Source organism: Nanorana parkeri, unplaced genomic scaffold (genome assembly GCF_000935625.1).
Source record: "Nanorana parkeri isolate BGI_ZX_2015 unplaced genomic scaffold, ASM93562v1 scaffold1054, whole genome shotgun sequence".
Classification (NCBI taxonomy): Eukaryota; Metazoa; Chordata; class Amphibia; order Anura; family Dicroglossidae; genus Nanorana; species Nanorana parkeri.
The window spans coordinates 131,968-150,302 of NW_017307322.1; the positions used below are offsets into that span (position 1 = coordinate 131,968).

An 18,335-nucleotide genomic window follows, 5' to 3' on the forward strand; every position below is an offset into this window, starting at 1 on the left:
TATATATATCTATATATACACATACACGGCAGCCATATTTACTTACCTTGGTAAATAAGATTAGGCTGCCATTACTATGAATACCCAGTCATGTCCAAGGAAATCTAAAACTCTAAAATGTATTTCCACTTTTGCAGTCAAATTTGAGAAAACCCCTCTGTATGTTTCTGTGTTCCTATTCACACAGCATACCCCAAAATATTTTTAAATATATTTCTTACCTTTTAGCTGTTTGGTGAAGGCCTTTGTATAGATTCCAGGCTACTCTGAGACTAGATCAGGGGTGGACAAAACCGGCTCTCTAGCTGTTGTGGAACTTTAAGTTCCATGAGGCATTGCAAGACTGATGGTTAACAGGCATGACTCCCAGGGGCAGAGGCATGTTGGGATTTGTAGCTAAAGTTGCCCAGCCCTGAACTAGATGGTGAAATTGAGCTTCCCCTCGTTGACATACTGTATAATGCCTGCAAGCCTTTAACCCTTTGTTAGGACAGAGAATGTTCACATCTAGTTTACAACTGATAATCAAACCTGCCAGCAAAGTACAGACAGGGTTAATTAGAGTAAACATACATTGCCACAGCCCCCTCCTTAACATTACATAGGGAGGTTTTTTAAGCAAGTAATAATCACTTTTAAAAAATCTAATCAGCCACAAACTTTCAATTTGCATGGTGTTCCTATAGTAAATCATCTACAAATCTCTCCAATAGTAAACATACAGAAAAGAGATGTGAATTGTGAAAGTCACATCATAAATGAATTCAAGGTAAATACTGCAACATTAACTCAAATCCCAAACAGTGATCCCATCCGGGGAGCTATAAATAGTAGTTTGCAGATGTACCTGGAGCTGTTTCTAAATGATCAGAGCGTGTAATCCCATCTAATAGAACTGTAGAAATGTATAGTTATTATACATATATCTTTTGTTGAAATAAAGTTCATTGACGCTTGTTATACATTTACAGCTTGAAGAGACCCTGTCACCAGACCATTTATTTTAACAAAATATTCCCACAAGATTATATGTGCATGTTATTAAAGTGTAAATGCCTCCACTGTGTAGACCTCCAAAAGCCCTGAGGCTACTGCTGGGTGTCTGTGAAGAGCCTCATTCATCCAGGTCATGGTATCTCTGTAAAAAGTAAATCACGGCAACTGGACTTGCTGTATTTTTCTTGAAGACGTTTTGCTGGTCATCTGACTAGCTTTCTCAATTCTGAATTGAAAAAGTTAGTCAGCTGACCAGTGAAACACCTTGAAGAAAAATATAGCAAGTCTAGTTACCTTGATTTATTTTTTTACAGATCTACTGTTGGGTGACACCATCTTGGATAAGATGTCAGCAGCCCCAGGAGACTCAGAGCTGTCACTCGCTCTATAATTTTCCTCTTCGCTCCCCCCTGATGGCTACATTCAAGATTATGGTGGGAGGCGGAGGAGCTGGGCCAGCGCAGAGAATAATTAGACACTCCCATGTTGGGCTAGGTATTTGAATCTTCCTGGACAAGTCATATTTTCCAGCAAGCTTAAAGGCGCATTGCAAATGAATAAAAAATGTTTTATGGAAAGGGAAACCCCTGCAAGTAAGCATTTGAAATACTTGATTTTTCAGTGCGTTTACCCGCAATTTATTAAGTTTGTGACAGGGCTTCTTTAACAAAAGGTTACACCGACTATGGCTCCGAATTACAAAAAAAAGTTTAAAGATTAGCTCTTCCTCTGTAAGGTAACAGTTTAGTCCATATCTAAATTCCTTTCTATTATTCTCTGTCCGGAGGTTAATCTGTAGTACCAGGGTAGAGACTGGTTCTTCCACTGGAGTCTCTGTTATGTCTACCACCCTTTACCATTCAGCTTTCTGGGGGATATTCCTTCCTCACTGAAAAGCACACAATGACACAAAGATGGCTGTTAAATTAGGTCTCATTTCATTAATTACAGAACATGCTACAGAGAAAATTAGATTCACATCAGTGTCTGCCCCTGAGGCACCATGAAAACTAATGTCTCCACCACCATTATATGGAGACACTCAACAGGCACAGATGGGGTAAAAGTCAATTGACCCACCAGCATATATATTAGGCATTGTAAAGACCCCCACAAACGGGTACAAATTCCATGCATTTGGTGTCGTTGGATAGGGAACTGATCATAAAACCCCAGAATTTTACTGTAACATAGCTAACCACGTACCTAACATGTATGATCTGCATCTAGCTTTCCACAGGTTAGCCATACACTGACAGTGTGATCTTACCTGTATGTGTGACTACACTGATGTCTATGAAAAGCCCATAGATGTTGGATTGCAGTCTACCAATATGGACCTTTTGGGCCTGATTTTGAATGTCTATGGGCAGCAGCAGACACTGCTGGCAATCATTGTTTGTTGCAGAAGCAATCAGACAGGTCGGCACCAGATGGGTGTACTGACCACCTCTTCCGCCTCTCTCAATAGACTAAACAAGCGTGGTCATGCCCTGTATGGACCTAGCAGCCAACCTATGCCTTTAAGTCCAACTATCCTCTGCTTGCTTTCATAGTTTTGCTGGTAGATGTGTTTTATGTTAGTATGAAAACACATTCATTAAAATTGTTTAATTTATTAAAGCAAATTATTATTTATTTAATTTGTTTGGAAATGAACAGTTTGCATTTTTTACTGACTCTCGTAGTATCGCTTAGGGTGGGCACTAGATGTATTTTCATGCAAATTGCTTCATTTTCAACTGCACACTAAACTGTTTTCAATAGGACATATTCACACCAATGCACTGAAATTACTACAGAACACTGTGTTCTAGGTACACTTGCCATTATTAAACTATAAAGACAGCAAAGGTTTTTTAAGGAGCAGCTGTATAGTGTTATCCCTTTATAGACAGAATCAAACATGGTAAATTAAATACAAAAAACTTCCCATTGTGATAATGTTGTATGGCAGTGCATGGCAACATTGGCACCCAGGACTCTCAGCCAAAGGGGCTGAGAGGGTCCAGAATGTAAACAATGATATAAGGAAGAGTCTGGCTTTTCAGGTCCTTCCAGGTTTTCCTAATTGTAATTGGGATCTGGAGCTCTGGAGATTTCTAAAGGTGCCCAAATACCTTACAATTTATTTGCAGATTTTCTGTGGTCAGATGGAAAAAGTGCAACAGATTGGCCCAGGTGGAGATTACTCCATCCACACAGTTAAGTGTAGATGGAGGAATCTGTAGCACCTTTTCCATCTGACCATACGAGAATCGGGCGAAATCCCGCGATCGTACGAGAATCGAGCAGTGTGAAGGAAGACGTGCGACAGTTTCTACTGTACGGTCGCACGTCTTTTGTCGAACCAACATGCTCGAAAACCCACCGAGATTCGTACGATTGTCAGCGGGTTTCTAGCCTGCTCGTCCGATAGCTGTGGAACACGTTCTGCATTGCCGTCATCGGAAGCCCGCCCCTCAGCGGGGCGGGCTTTCGATGATCGCAAGTACGATCTGCCCGTCCAAGGTGGGCAGATCGTACGAGCTTTCAATAAGCCTACAACCATCGCAAGACAAAAGTCTTGCGATGGTCGTAAGGTGTATGGGCACCTTTAGAGCTCTGGGTGTGAGGAAATCTCCAGTCCTGGGGCCAGGTGTTGCCAATGACCAGCCTGGGCTGATCAGGTGGCTGAGAGCAGCCTCATTAGGAAGCCAGCCCAGTGCTCAGAGTAGAGTTGGAGTTGTGTGTGTGCAGGAAGCACACGGACACAGGCAAACTCAGGTGCGTGATGGACGCACAAGGAACAGCCAGGGGTGGCTGGGAGAGGTCAGGAAGGTCGGTGACCCAAGGGACCTGTTGGACGCACTGCTGGGAGAGCAGTGTGAGTGCCCACAAGGGGAGAGGTCAGGAAGGTCGGTGACCCTAGGACCTGTGGTACACACTGCTGAGAGAGCAGATTGAGGGCTCACGAGGGGTGAGCAACAAGAGTTTCTTGAAGCTGTGGAAAGCTACAGAGCAAAGCTAAAAGACTGTCCTTTATGTTGCTGCTAGAAACTGTCTTGTGCAACAGGGGAGGTCTACCCTCTGGATGGAATGAGATATTTGGTGTTTGCCCTTTAATAAAAATGCATTTTACTTGCACCTCCTGTCTACAGTGGAGTGTCCTTGTTACAGTTGTCAACCCACTGCTACACTATAATGGCCCTTGCCTTTATAATCAATGCAGTTTATTTAAAAATGCAAATATTTGCAATGCTAATATCAACCAACATCAACATGACACACCCTAACAAATGGGTTTTAGTGAGGATGGGCCCTTATATGTACAGCTCTGGATTACATACTTATCACACCTTTCTCATGGAGCTCTGGAATTTGATCCTAGCTGTGGTGGGAGGTCCATTGTTTTGGGTTGCAGACTTTACTATTCTCATGCAAATTGGCAGCTATATCAAGTCCTCAGTATCTCTGGTCAGTGGTCTTATATGAGATTAAAGGATGACAGATGTAGGAGCCAGCCAACCATTGCTGGGCCACCCAACCCCTACAACATGCAGGGATCCAGCATACAGACATCTCTGGAGGAAGATCTTCTCATGGTAAATTTGTGTTTGGATTAGGTGTTCTGATGGAGGGGTTGTACACAGGCTGTGTGACAGTGGTCACCAGGACTAATAGACATAGTAAATCTCCCTAATGGGGGCACAGAAAGTAATATTAATTTATATAGTGCTATTCTCCCTGGGGACTCAAAGTGCTTTAGCTGCTGTTGGGGTAGATGGTGGGGCAGGTGTCTTTGAACACACTTAGTAAAATGTCATGCTAGGGCCAATTTAACTTCCAGCAAGTCCTTGCAGTGTGGGAGGAAACCCGACATGCAATGTCCATGCAGATTGTGTCCAGAGCACTCAAGCCAAGGTCCCCAGTGCTGCAAGGCAAACGTGTTAACCACCAAGCCCCTGTCTTGACCAATAACCCCCTCACCACTCTCCACAACTAAAAATATATATGCAAAACTAAAAAGATATACAGTATATGTAAAACATGAGCAGTGAAGCTACAAGCAGTTCAAGCACAGAAGAGCTAAAGTGTATCTAATGCAGAAACATGCAAAAACCTTTTCTCCCCCTAGAAAAAAAATTCCGTTAATTCCTATACAAATGAAAAGATTATTTAATGCAGATAAAAAAAAGAAAATTGGGGTAGAATGGATGTTTTTTTTATTAGCTTTGCAGCACAGTGATATGAATGAAAGCAATTTTTTGGGGGTTTCTGTGTAATTGGGTTTCCGTGCACTGGCCATGTATTGCTAGAAACCAAAGCTTGTCATTTACTGTCCAGCCTCAGTGGAAGGAGCTGAGTGGGGAAAACTGTTGGGTGAACAGTGTTTGAGTATTCTGAAAGTTGCAGATGCCGGTTGTGAGCATACATTAGCCTGCAGGGGAGATTCCTCTATCCATGCTCTTTAGAATTAATGGGGGAATAGAGTAATTTTCCTCATTCAGCCTGCAGTGTATGGCCAGTGCTCAAAGTATATAACACTTTATGACCTTCTCTATGGCCCCCTTAAAATCTCAGGTCTTATAATTCACTTCTAAGTACTTGTTGCATCCATATACGTTTTCTATGCCACTGTAATCATTTTTGCTTTTGTATTAGGAGCCTTCCCCTTTTGTGCTAAGTGTAGGTAGAAACTAACCAGTCTGACCTGTCAGTGTTTGGGAATTCCATCACTAAAGGTATCTGAACTGTTCACAATTCTAAATATACATGTGAATGGGAGAATGGGAGAATCAAAGGTGTGAACAGCCAACCACCTTCCAATGTCTGGGGTTTTATAATGTATATAAATACAATACTACTAATCAACAATTCAACATACAGTGTGCTGGTCAGTCTATAGATAACAACAGAATTTGTTTCTATGTATGATTGTGTTCATTGTCAGTTAATTGGGTTTTTTCTTTTACCAATAAAGATTACCTGGCTGATCCCTTCGTAGGGTCCATTTGTGCCACAACGTAGAACACTTTAGCACACATGTTTTTATGCATATAGGTGCTTTGTGTTAGGCAGACCATTTATTATTATTGGGCAGTAAACTCAGTTCATGAACAAAAAGGTCCTGTTCAATTTATGTTTTATGCATATAATCTGCACCACAAAGTACATATCATTTGCATCTATGGGTTGTGATGCAATTAAAAATAAAAGGTATTGCACCCCAACCGTACATACAGCATGTTAATGTGCATTACCGTAAGACAGGATATGATGCGTGTTATAACGCCCATTGTGGTGTGAACGTTCCATAGAGAGAAGGAACTGATAAGGTGTATGTACGCTGCTACCATTCTTTGGGTGAATCTGACAAGTGACAGCAGTAGTCTCAGTGCAATCAACGCTCATTTTCCTGTATGTTGCAGTTGGAAAGACATCTGCCCCATCATAAAAAAATAAAATAATGCAATGACGTGTAAAGTGCAGACCAAAAGCCATGATGACACTGTAGACATTGTGCTTATCTTGCCATCCTACCCCCCTTTTCATACAGATAGACCTTCCTGTACACAATTCTCCCCTAGAACTTTCACTCTCTTTTCCTTAACACATTTATCACATTTATTACTGGGTTCTATATAGCAGGCAACATTAGGTCCCGTTCGTAATTTTGTGTTACATGAACGCATGCATACCCATGTGCGCTATTAAAATGCATGTCACTGCACTCTACTTCTAATGCTACAATGCGTTGCAATTCATTTTAAATGTCACCCCGACACACCCTACCGACGCAGGTACTCCGTTTTGAATGGGCTGCCTAATGCAGAGCATTGCAACCCAGCTGTTAGGTGTGAAACTAGCCTTAAAGTGACAATAAACTCAGGAGTTAAACCTCACCAGCACACCAGCAGCTGTGCATTCCAGTGCAGCTACTGATGTGAATGCAGCCTAAATTGCGGACCATGGTATGGACACGGACTGAGTGACCATTCTGTCCGGACCACGTTTCAGACCTCGCCTCAGTGAAAATTTTATTAATTGGACCTCCTTAAAAATGCTGTAATATAGTATACCTGCACTGATTAAACTGTGTATGCCACCACCGTTGTCTGACTATTGTCTTCTTGTGTTTGCAGGCATGTCCTGAAGATTGTTCTTCTGGGCCAGTTGCTGTCTCTTTTCTTATGTGGAACATCTGTGACCAGCCAGCTCCTTGTAGATAATTATATGGTGGATACACCGGTAACGCAGAACTTCATCACTTATTTTCTGCTTTCTCTTGTTTATACTGTCTGGCTGGCATTCAGATCAGGTATGAGCTACTTTTTTATTACTCTTAAAGAGAAACTATAAACATTTTTAGTTAATTTTATTACATTTAAGTTTATGTATTTAATTTATGATATAATGTTGTAATTAAATAAAAATATTTTTTTTGGCAGCTAGCTCCAACTGTTTTCTATTGGCCGGGACTTGCTAGAGTCTTCTAGCAGGTCCCGGGCAAAGAATAACAACTGGGCGGAGCCGCCCGTGACCTCTCTGCCCAGATGTCATTTGGGGATGCTGATCTGACATTACAACTGGGCGGTGCGAGCTGTGATCTCTCCGCCCAGCGGTCATTTGAGGGGTTTACGGCCGGCCGTAGCATAGCCCATACAGCAGCCTTTGGCTGCTGTATGGGCTATAGTGAATAGACTGAACTGAAGGGCAGAGGAGGCCGCAGAGAGCTGAAGGATCAGCCGAAGCTACGGCTGGATCCTTCGGCTCCTTTGTGAATAACCCCCTAAATTGTTTACTATTAAAAGGAAAAAAGATCTAAAAACCTAAAGAAAACCCAGCAGCAGAGGGCGGGTGCAATAGCCAGCTTGCTATTGGATATTGCAAATTGAACTAGCTAATAGCAATCTAGCTACTCTTCCCTATGCTAATGTTTTTTTTTATTCTGACGGCAGCAGCTGTCAGAATACTACAAAAACAAACAGCAGATATCAAAGAAGCTATTGCTTCCAGTGCTATCTCCCCTCGTTTCAGGGGGGTGCTCTCTCTCCCCTCCCCCCTTGTGGATGGGGGGGGCAAAGGGCACCTCCATAAAATAGTTTTTTTCTGGTTGGGATCCCTGGAATACAGCCTCCACATCTAAGATCCGGTCAGAAAAGCCAAATTACACCTTTTATTTGTTGGTTTAGATACATTTTAACCTTGTCCTAAAATTTAAACTGGGGCGAACATAAGGAAGAAATTTAAATACAGTAAACTCCCCGTTATCTGGCATCCACGGGGATTGGTATATTCCGGATAAATTTAGTTTCTATCAAATTAAGACAAATAGACACACGATCAATTCCAGGATAACACATGTCACAGATCAGCAGAACAGTGAGTACACAGGATTTTTTTTTCTTGTAAGATGAGAGTTCTGGTTAGTTGAATACCGGGTAAAAGTGGCCATACACTTTACAACCATCGCAAGACCTTGGTCTTGCGGTCATCATTCCGATGACCGCAATGCTGAACGGGCAGTGTGCGCGTGCGCACAACGGCCCGTTCGGCATTTGTCTCCCGAGCATGCTAAAAACTAGAATCGTGCAGTGTATGGGCACCTTTACAGAGAGTTTACTGTACTATGATATTATTTGCACAGCTTTGTGATTTGCAGACCTGGAAAGTTACAAACAGGCAAAAAGTCTTTTGACTGGTGATGTGGCTGCTGTGTGCATTGAGGCCTCTGGCCATGGGGCATCAGAGAGAGTAAATCCGTCCCTGCTTGCGGCTGCTCTTTTATCATTACACATTTGCTCCTTTTCCAGCATTTTAGCAAACGCGGGCTGCATATAATCAAAGCTAATACAGCTCATGAACATGAAGCTTTATCCACATTGTATTTGTATATTCTATGTATGTTCAGTAGCACAGATGTGAAGGTTTCATGTGTTGCTCAGTCCTTGGTTATGACCTTGAACAGTTATCTTCCCTACTGTTCCCAAGACACAGCTCTGGATATTAAACTCATCTGGATGTGCTGTGTTCTGTTGAGCATTAGGCAGAAGTAAGGAGTATGTTATAGATAAGCATAGAATGTCTAAATGTTTTCACTGCTTTAACTCTTTGGAACAGGAGAGAGCGGAATTGTGTACATACTGAAAAACAAGTGGTGGAAGTACCTATTACTGGCTATTGTCGATGTGGAAGGAAACTATTGTATGGTTAAAGCCTTCCAGTACACTACGCTCATCAATGTTCAGGTAAGAGGAAATGTTTGTTGGTTAAAGGATGCTCCTGGTGAGAAAAATATGTAAGCTGGTATTGTGGACCTCCTGAAAATACTAATTGCTTGGCTTTCTTGGGCTTCAATTCTTAAAAACACTGACCAATTAGATGATAGAAAGTTAAATAGTATGTAAACCTTAAAGTGACACTAAACTCAGGAGTTAAATCTTAAAAATGCATTGAAGCACCTTAACTATTAACAATAATGCAGCTTACTTGTGTATCACTCGACTGTAGATCCTCAAATCATCTCTGAATTGGTGCTGACACTGTCCTTCCTTCTGGAGGGTGGCTACTTTTGTTCTCCATGGTCCCTGTGTGTGTTGTAAAGTAGCCACCACTCCAAGCTCACTTCCGTGATGGACTACAATCTCATGTTTAGTTTACTAGATTGTATTGAGATTGTATTCCATCAGAGGAGTGAGCTTCGAGGGGTGACTACTTTACAACACGCACAGGGACCATGGGGAACAAAAGTGGTCACCCTCCAGAAGGAAGGACAGTGTCAGCACCAATTCAGAGATGATTTGAGGATCTGCAGCCGAGTGATACACAAATAAGGTTCACTATTGTTAATAGCTAAGGTAATGCAACAGGAGTAGTGAGAACATCCAAAATCCAAAGTGGGGGGCAGAGACAACACAAAAAAAAAGGGTACAAAGTGTAGCACCTTGCTAAAAAGGAGTGCTAGATTATATATATAGTCTATGTTCAGTTCAACTGTGACAGAACAATCTGTGAAGCTGTGTCTGCCTGTGGGTGGGTGTGTTACCACACAGGGCAGAACAGCCAATGAGGATTGCTTTGGGCATTTATGTCTCCCAGCCAATCACTGCAGGACAGTAACAGTGATGCATGCTGGGAGAGGATATAAATGCTCCTTCGGGGGTGAGCGCTACAAAAGCTTCTCAAACTTTATTTAAAAAATGGACCTTGTATTTTTTTCTTTTCTGTTAATTCAGCTTCTAGACTGTGTTGCAATCCCTGCATTGATGGTCCTTTCCTGGTTTATTCTTCGTTCAATATTCAAACCAATCCATTACATTGCAGTTGTGGTCTGCCTTTTGGGTGTTGGAACCATGGTTTATGCAGATGTCCTGTCTGGAAGAGAAGATGGCAAAGGTTAGTCCAAGTTTGCACCCCAGCACTGTTGACTGCGCCATGTATGCAATGACTTCTTGATCTGCTGTATAGTAAATGGAACCAGTAAAAATTTAGAATCTGAATCAGCACTCTTATGTTTTTATAATTGTTCAGCCTTACCTCTCAGGGATAGGTGTGTGTGCAGTTATTCAGTTGCAGTCTCTGTCTGTCACAGCAGACATGTCAGGTTGTGAGGCCCACCCGTGGCCATAGAGGAAGTCTTCAGCAGGAGTTCAGGGCTAATAACTGAGCTACTGAGCAGGCTGCTGGAAAAGGTTAAACTGTCAATTAGTAAAGCATTTCATTTTCTGTTATATATTTCTGTCCACACCTCTGTTAGAGGGCAGTTCTTGAGGATCAGTTATCAGACCAGAGATCAGGCTGCAGATAGGACAGCCATGCAATCTCACTTCCACCTTGACATGGCGAGACTATAAATAATAACAAATCAAGTAATCTCTGAGAGGTAAGGCTGTAATATTACAATAAAAAAAGGGAAGACATTTGGATTATTACAAGTGCCCACTGGTGACTGGTTCTCTTAATGTACACTGCTTACAAATAGGAACTTTCTGAGTTTGAGTCAAAACACACAGCCTACCTGATTTACCCTGTCTTAAGGGCGAGACAAATCATTTGGTTAAGCTCAAAACCAGCAAGTCCCCAAAATATTTTTGTTTGCCCCTGCCCAATAACATCTTAATGATAGCAGTGAGTGACAGTGTCACAAATATCTTATGGAAGTGACATTGCCTCTGCAGTCTTGAGCTCCATGTCATACTAGTAATTCTGTCACTGGTGTCAAATGGCCAGCAACAGAATCACAAAGAGAGCACCCAGGAAGACCACTCATCTGCTCTTATGATTTCAATACCTCGCTGGCTGAACCACTGAGGTGTTGCTCTATTACGTATCTGGTGGAGATGGAGATGACAAGAGGGCTTCCCTTGTCACCCCTCTGATTTAGTGGAGGAAAGTTCAGGGAGTGAGAGGGCACAGCACGGCACGGTGCCGGTAGTCCAGATAATAGTAAACAGCTGGGCTAGACACTGGAATACTGCTGACTACAAGTGAAGTCAGGAGAAGCAGAGCTTGGTGGCTGGGAAGACAAATAACAGGCAGGGTCTAGTCAAGATGCAGTATGAGGTCACATCAGATGATTAGCAGAGAAAAGTCTTATTCAGGAATGTAGCCCAGATGAAATTGGAGATAACAGAGATAAGCCATGATCAGGAACTAGCCAAGATCAAACCAGATATAGCAGAGACAAGCTGTGGTCAGGGCCTTGTGCAGGGTTGATAACAAGGAGGTAGAGCAAAGAGAAGTCCAAGAGCAGACTGAGTCAGCAACAGGTAAGCAAATCAGGAACAGGATCAGGGTCAAATCGCAGGATAACAGCTGAAGACCGTCTAACAACTTCCTAACTCAGCACTGTCTGCCTGGAATTAGGAATGGGCGTTTCTTGCACATGCGCAACGTGTCCTTGTAGATTATCTTGCTCGTGGGAATTAGCCTGAGTATGTGAATTAGCCAGCTTGTGCATACGTCTGCGCACACATAACTGGATGAAGATGACCCTTGCCCAGTGTATTGGTGCACAACTTCTCCTAATACTGTCCTGACATGCTCTGTCAATTGGGAAACAAGTACTACCTACAATCCAAAATGAAATGACCACAACTATTGGATTCTGTGGCCATCATTTAGAAACTTGTGTCCTGCTGTCTCACTTGTGATCTTCCCAAAATAGGATGGTGGAAAAGACATGACTGATTCCCCAGTTCATGGTGGATTTTTTATGACTATGGGCTCCAGGTGCAGCTTTGTGAAAAAATCTTAGCAGTGTCTAACTAATAGTTAAAAACTTACTAGACATGTATTATTTTCCATGTTCATTTTATATACATAAAGTACCTTGTGAATTTCTTTAATAATTATCTTTTATTTGGGCTTTCTTGCAGGCAGTGGCATGCTGATTGGGGATCTTTTAGTTATCCTGGGAGCTTGCTTGTATGCAATTTCTGATCTCTGTCAGGAGTATGTGGTGAAGATGTTATCCTGTGTGGAGTTTCTGGCAATGCTGGGCCTGTTCGGGGCATTTGTCAGTGGAACACAACTGTAAGTGCCAATACTTTTATCAGGCTGTACCTGCCATGCATTGCTGATAAATTCACCATAAAGGTCACATGAGCAAGTTTTGGGTAGAATGCTGGCACTCTAATTAGATTCAGCACTGTGAGGTTCCTAAAGTGACCACCTACCCTTGCTGCTCCTGTTTTTCCTGCCTGTACATGAGTTGGCAAATTCACTGTTCTAGTCAGTAAGGGCAGAACCTAATTGTGACTGGTGAAATTGGCAACGTTGTATCATGAATATACGTGTGGAATTGGAGAACGACCTGTGAAAGTGGACATTTCTAGTGTGAGCGCCTAAGCGGTTGTTGGGGTGTTAGTTTGTAGTGGCAATTTAGGAGCAAATCAGGAGATAGACAGAGGTTGAAGCTGGAGAGTCAGCAACCAATAGGCAATATAAAGTCAAAATTCAAAGGTGAAGGCAGACGGACCAGAGTTGGGACAGACAGCAAGATATCAGAATTCAGGGTCAAGAGTCCAAAAACACAATCCAGGTAGCAGCACAAAAGCCTAGAACAATGATTGGGACTCTACTATTGGTAAAGTATGAGTCTCCTGACTTCTTATTTATACTTCCCTTTTATATGTCTCACCCATGTATTTTGATGCCATATGCAAGAAACTGTCGTCTACATCAATTTTTTTATAGCATATCATGTAAAAGTCAGAGTGGTAACACATCTTGTATATACAAGGCTCAGATAGTTTCATTAGGCACAACACTATGGAAAACATCTTAGAGCTATTAGATTGTTGCATTTCCTCCATAGAAAAGGAAATTAATCTTTCTGCACACATACTCTGCACCTATGTGTTGGCCAAGTAAGGGTAAGGAGCGATCCAGTCCATTGCAGGCCCTCTTTACCATCGTGTCTTGAATTGTATTGTAATTGTTATGTCTTTCCTATATTGTGAAGCGCTGCACAAACTGTTGCCGCTATATAAATCCTGTGTAATAATAATAATAAGTGCAAAGATAGCCAATGCCTCAACACTTACTAATCTTCTGTTACAGAGAGAGCTGATTGCAGAGTAATCTAATTCCATTATTGCTTTTCTTTCTGTTTGTATTTTCTTTTTTTATGTATCACCAAAGCATGGCACTGGAATCAGCTGCTGTTGCCAACATTGACTGGAATTGGGGAGTAGGTAAGTAATTTTTCTTTCGATAAAAAGTTTTATTATTTCGTTTAATGATAAAAACAGAATAGTTCATTAACAGAGGGAGTGCATAGATTATTAAACCTGCTGGGTAGCAAGTAATGTGGTTTAGACAGCGAGGGTTTAAAGGAGATTATATGTCAACTCTTGGTGCTCTAGAAAGATGACAGCCCTCCTGTTTTTAGGAGGTGAGCACCATCTCTCAATTCATGAGATCAGTCTGTTCTTAAAGTGACACTAAACTCAGAAGTTTAATCTTAAAAATACATTCAAGTACCTTAACTATTGACAAAAATGTATCTTATTTGTGTATCACTCGGCTGTAGATCCTCAAATCATCTCTGAATTGGTGCTGACACTGTCCTTCCTTCTGGAGGGTGGCTACTTTTGTTCCCCATGGTCCCTGTGTGTGTTGTAAAGTAGTCACCACTCCAAGCTCACTCGTGTAATGGACTACAATCTCATGTTTAGTTTACTAATTTGTATTAAGATTGTAGTCCATCACGAGAGTGAGCTTGGAGTGGTGGCTACTTTACAACACGCACAGGGACCATAGGGAACAAAAGTAGCCACCCCCCAGAAGAAAGGACAGTGTCAGCACCAATTCAGAGATGATTTGAGGATCTACAGCCGAGTGATACACATATAAGGTTGCACAACCTTTTCTTCCGCAGGCCTCTGGTGGTCTAAGGACCGCTGATGTCATCACGTCTAATGCAGGTCCATTGACCTGCATTATATGTGAGGATGCCAAGGGACATCCCACAGCCACAGTTACAGGCAGAGAGGTGAGCGCTAACCACCGTGGGACTGGGATCTGGCAAGAGTAAGTTAAAAAGCAACCCCTGCAGTGGGGTTCCCCATGCACTGCAAGGGTTAAGTGCTTGTTTTGTCTAGGGGGCTCAAATAAAGCAGATATGCTCACCTGATCCTCGGTCCAGCGGATATGCTGCTATAAGACCTTTACATTCACAAGGTAGCCATGACCACATGTATTTCTAAAAGCATGAAAGAAGACTACAGTTCTCCTTTAAATCTTAAAGAACCTCTATATAATTAATATCTTACAGTCATGTATCAGCCACACACTATAGATCACAGAAACACAGGTCTGTTTTATGCATGTAAGCTTAGAAGAATTGCACAGATCTGTTGTAGGCAGTACCTTAAATTTTGTAATGTTCCCTTCATCACATTTCCAGGATATGTCTTTTCCGCCTCTCATTCTGGTTCTGTATTTGTGCTTCATTTATAGGATTGCTGTTTGCAGGGTACGCCTCCTGCTTGTTTGGTTTTTACTCTGCAATGACATTTGCTGTACTACACTCCAGTGCCACCTCGGTCGTCTTAGGCTTGCTCACCGCTGACATCTACACCCTGTTCATTGGCCGCTTTTTATTCGGTTACAAGGTAAGCACACGCTAATTACACATCATTATAAGGAGTTAATAATCTGATGCCCCTGCCACATACATACACAGACTAGGGACTAGCTAATTAATTCACTGGTATATTTAGGATTGTAGGCGGTAGGTGAAGGACCTCCAGAAAAAAATCTATTTTAAGGAAGACTGCTCAAATGGTATTGGCAGTACTACACATGGATACCCAGGAACAGTCCAAGCAGGTTTGTCCTGCACTTTTATTTAACAGGGATCAAACAAACAAACACAAACAAAAGGAGCACCTCCATTGTGTAAAACAATTTAATTAATCTGTAAAAACAGCTAAGACCATACTTATAGACATATGGTTCTGAGGAAGGAGGCGTGGCCTCTGAAACGCATAAACCGTGATGAAGCTTGCAGGCTGAGGCTTTTATGAATCATCCGCGTCTTCGTTCACCCATCTAACTTACATGCCTGCTAATTCCATATGTCTGTAAGTAAGTTAAATGGGTGAAAGAAGACACGGATGATGCATAAAAGCCTCAGCTTGCAGGCTGCAAGCTTCACCATGGTTTACGTGTTTCAGAGGCCACGCCTCCTTCCTCAGAACCATATGTCTGTAAGTATGGTCTTAGCGGTTTTTACCGACTAATTAAATTGTTTTACACGATGGAGGCGCTCCATGTGTTTTTTTGTTTCAGTTTGCCGGTTACCCTGACCAGCGGGAGCTGCCTCGGGAGTGTATTACACTGCACCTTAATACAGCTGCGGGTGTGGGCGCTTGTGATATTTTTTGTTTCACAGACAAACACAGTTCAATGCAAGAGGGTTTTGTACAGTAAGTCCATAGCATAAAACAAACAAAACATCTGCTCATCCAAGCTACTAACTATTCTCAGATCAGCATGTGAGAAAGGTGACGCTGCACCTTCCCAGAATTGACAAATTACCCAGTGCAGAGAAAAATCAGGTGCTCACTCAAGAAGCTCATCCACACTCCCAGTGCATTCAGTCTGTAAATCTCCATAACTTCTATAAAAACTACTTTATTGACTTCAACAAGAGACCGCTCAGTCCCTCTCAAGGTCTGCCCTAGCAGACTCTTGTTGGAGTGAATAAGGTTGTTTTATTGGAGTTATGGCATCAGAGTGTTTCTCTTTGGGTGCCCCCATAGTTGGTTCTACAAAATAAACAGGCAGTACTTTTTAGTGTTCTGTCAGTACTCAGCCTTTTCACTCAGCAGGAAAGCAAGAGAGAGAGAGACCTGAGCTTCAGTCAGCTTGCATAAAGGCCTGTGCACAGCTGAGATTATGGGGTTGATTTACTAACCTTATAAACACGCCACGGACAAGTATACACCTCTGTTGTGTGTTCCCTCCCAACATGATCTATGGGTGGAATCTAGACACCTTTGTAGTGTGTACACACCCAGCAGGTGTGTTGTGCAAAGCCCTGCATGAATTGCAAGGTGATGTTGTGTAAATTAGCTCTACATTGTGTTGCTTGCGTTGATGAATGCAAGAATGTAAATGTATGAGCAAACCATTTTTGTCTAAACTGTGAAGCAGCATTATATATGCATCATGTGCATGATTTTTCCATATATGGCATTAGTGGAAATATGCTTTTAGAGACTTTTTGGTTGATAAATACGTTTTGCTGTGTAAAAATCACACGCACCTAGTGCGTGCGTGTGTTTAGGTTAGTAAATCACCCCCTATATCTCAAACAAAACTAGTTAATGCAAGGTACGTCAGTGACACAGGATTTGTGATGCATTAGTAGTTTTCCAAAGAGAAAGCACACAAGAAGATCTTCTCGGACCCTCTTTCTCTGATTGAAACTCCATTCAGCCAGGTAGGTAGATGAAGAGAGTGGCTCTGATCATTCTTCATACTTACTATGTTCTGTGTTTTTGCGTGACTGAGCTATTAAACTCTTAAACACCAGACTTTTTCAACATAACATGAATGAGAAACCGATGGAGCTTTCATTGGCTTTCAGCTTTCACTCATATAAATCCTGTATATAGATTGGATGTACAAGCTTCCCACACAATCAATTCTACACAGCATGTTTGTCCCTAAGGGGACTATATGCACTCATGCTTAAAAGAGAACTATGGGGAAAAACACTTACCCCATAGTTCCGGTGACCCCAGGGTCACCGGAGGACATATACTAGCGTCCTCCCGTGACCCAAAGCTCAGTATATCGCTAACTGCAGCTCGCGGTATACTGAGACCACCGCAGCCGGGACGGATCCCGACATTACTGTCCAGATCCACCCAGTTGCGTGATTGACAGCTGGCTCTGCCTATCTAGAGGCCCCCTCCCCCGTCCGTTCCCCCAGTCAGCGCTGGAGGATCGGGGAGGAGGGGGGGGGGAATGCCTGCAGGGAGCCGTGGCTGACAGTCACTTCTCTTTGCAGGGAGATGATCCAGAAGTGAGTGAGCGATGGTATGTGTCACTTCCCGATCTATTGAGCCGACGTGTGATAGTTTCATTGTCACACGTCGGCTCGAGCTATGAGGATGAGTGATTTTCACTCACCTCATTATGCATATAATCCCCTTAGGAAAAAATAGGCTGTTTACATTTTAAAACAGAACAGCTAAGAATAGCCAGGTAGACATGGAAAGTACCCTAGAGCTCCTAGACCTGCTGGTTATAAAGGTAAATATGAAATGTCTCTCTTAATACATTCCAGAAGACGGAATAGATTACATTTTAAAATGTTATTTTGAACAAGTAAAAAATCCATACACAAAGTATACATGATATTTATTGTGTTTTGCTTTCCCTGCAGTTTTCCGGACTCTACATCCTGTCATTTGTAATGATCATTGTGGGATTCACCTTGTACAGCAGTGTGACTACATATATATCTGAGTTTTCTCCAGGGAGAAGTCATGAAGAGACTGTGAACAATGATACAGAAGAGGTGGAGGCACCTCTGGTGTCTGCCACTCCTCTGCAGACTATGTCCGGGAAGCTCTGTACTATCCTCATGGACTGAACTCGTTGATGGATTTTAAGGTGTCGTAACAAATGGACCACTGACAGTCATTGCCAGCTCACCCGCCCTACACTACTGCTTACCGTACCTCACAGGAGTGTTCCTGAAGACCTAAAGCGGAAATGCATAAGCTTTATATAATGCATTAAAGAGAACTTGTATTGAAATGCAGAGGCTGCCTTTACTGACCTACTTCTGAGAATGCTAATTGTCTGGCTGTTTGCGGCCTCAAAACTATAAG

The 18,335-nt window shown here is 42.3% G+C and overlaps 1 protein-coding gene across 1 annotated transcript; it reads left to right on the forward strand.

Annotated features, from left to right (window-relative positions):
• Window positions 1–4,479: 4,479 nt before the first annotated feature.
• LOC108796082 (solute carrier family 35 member F2-like) lies at window positions 4,480–18,094 on the forward strand. The gene is made up of 8 exons (XM_018567473.1): window positions 4,480–4,580; window positions 7,122–7,297; window positions 9,100–9,227; window positions 10,215–10,374; window positions 12,357–12,513; window positions 13,624–13,676; window positions 14,944–15,098; window positions 17,885–18,094. Exons 1-8 carry the CDS (start codon window positions 4,480–4,482, stop codon window positions 18,092–18,094), a joined length of 1,140 nt encoding a protein of 379 aa, XP_018422975.1.
• Window positions 18,095–18,335: the final 241 nt, after the last annotated feature.

What these genes read in the sequence shown, in the direction of transcription:
- LOC108796082 (XM_018567473.1), top strand. Translation starts at nt 4,480, where the DNA reads ATGACAGATGTAGGAGCCAGCCAACCATTGCTGGGCCACCCAACCCCT. An exon ending in CTGGCTGGCATTCAGATCAG is followed by an intron (nt 7,298 to 9,099) that starts GTATGAGCTACT and finishes TCTTTGGAACAG; the next exon opens with GAGAGAGCGGAATTGTGTAC. An exon ending in GCTTTTTATTCGGTTACAAG is followed by an intron (nt 15,099 to 17,884) that starts GTAAGCACACGC and finishes CTTTCCCTGCAG; the next exon opens with TTTTCCGGACTCTACATCCT.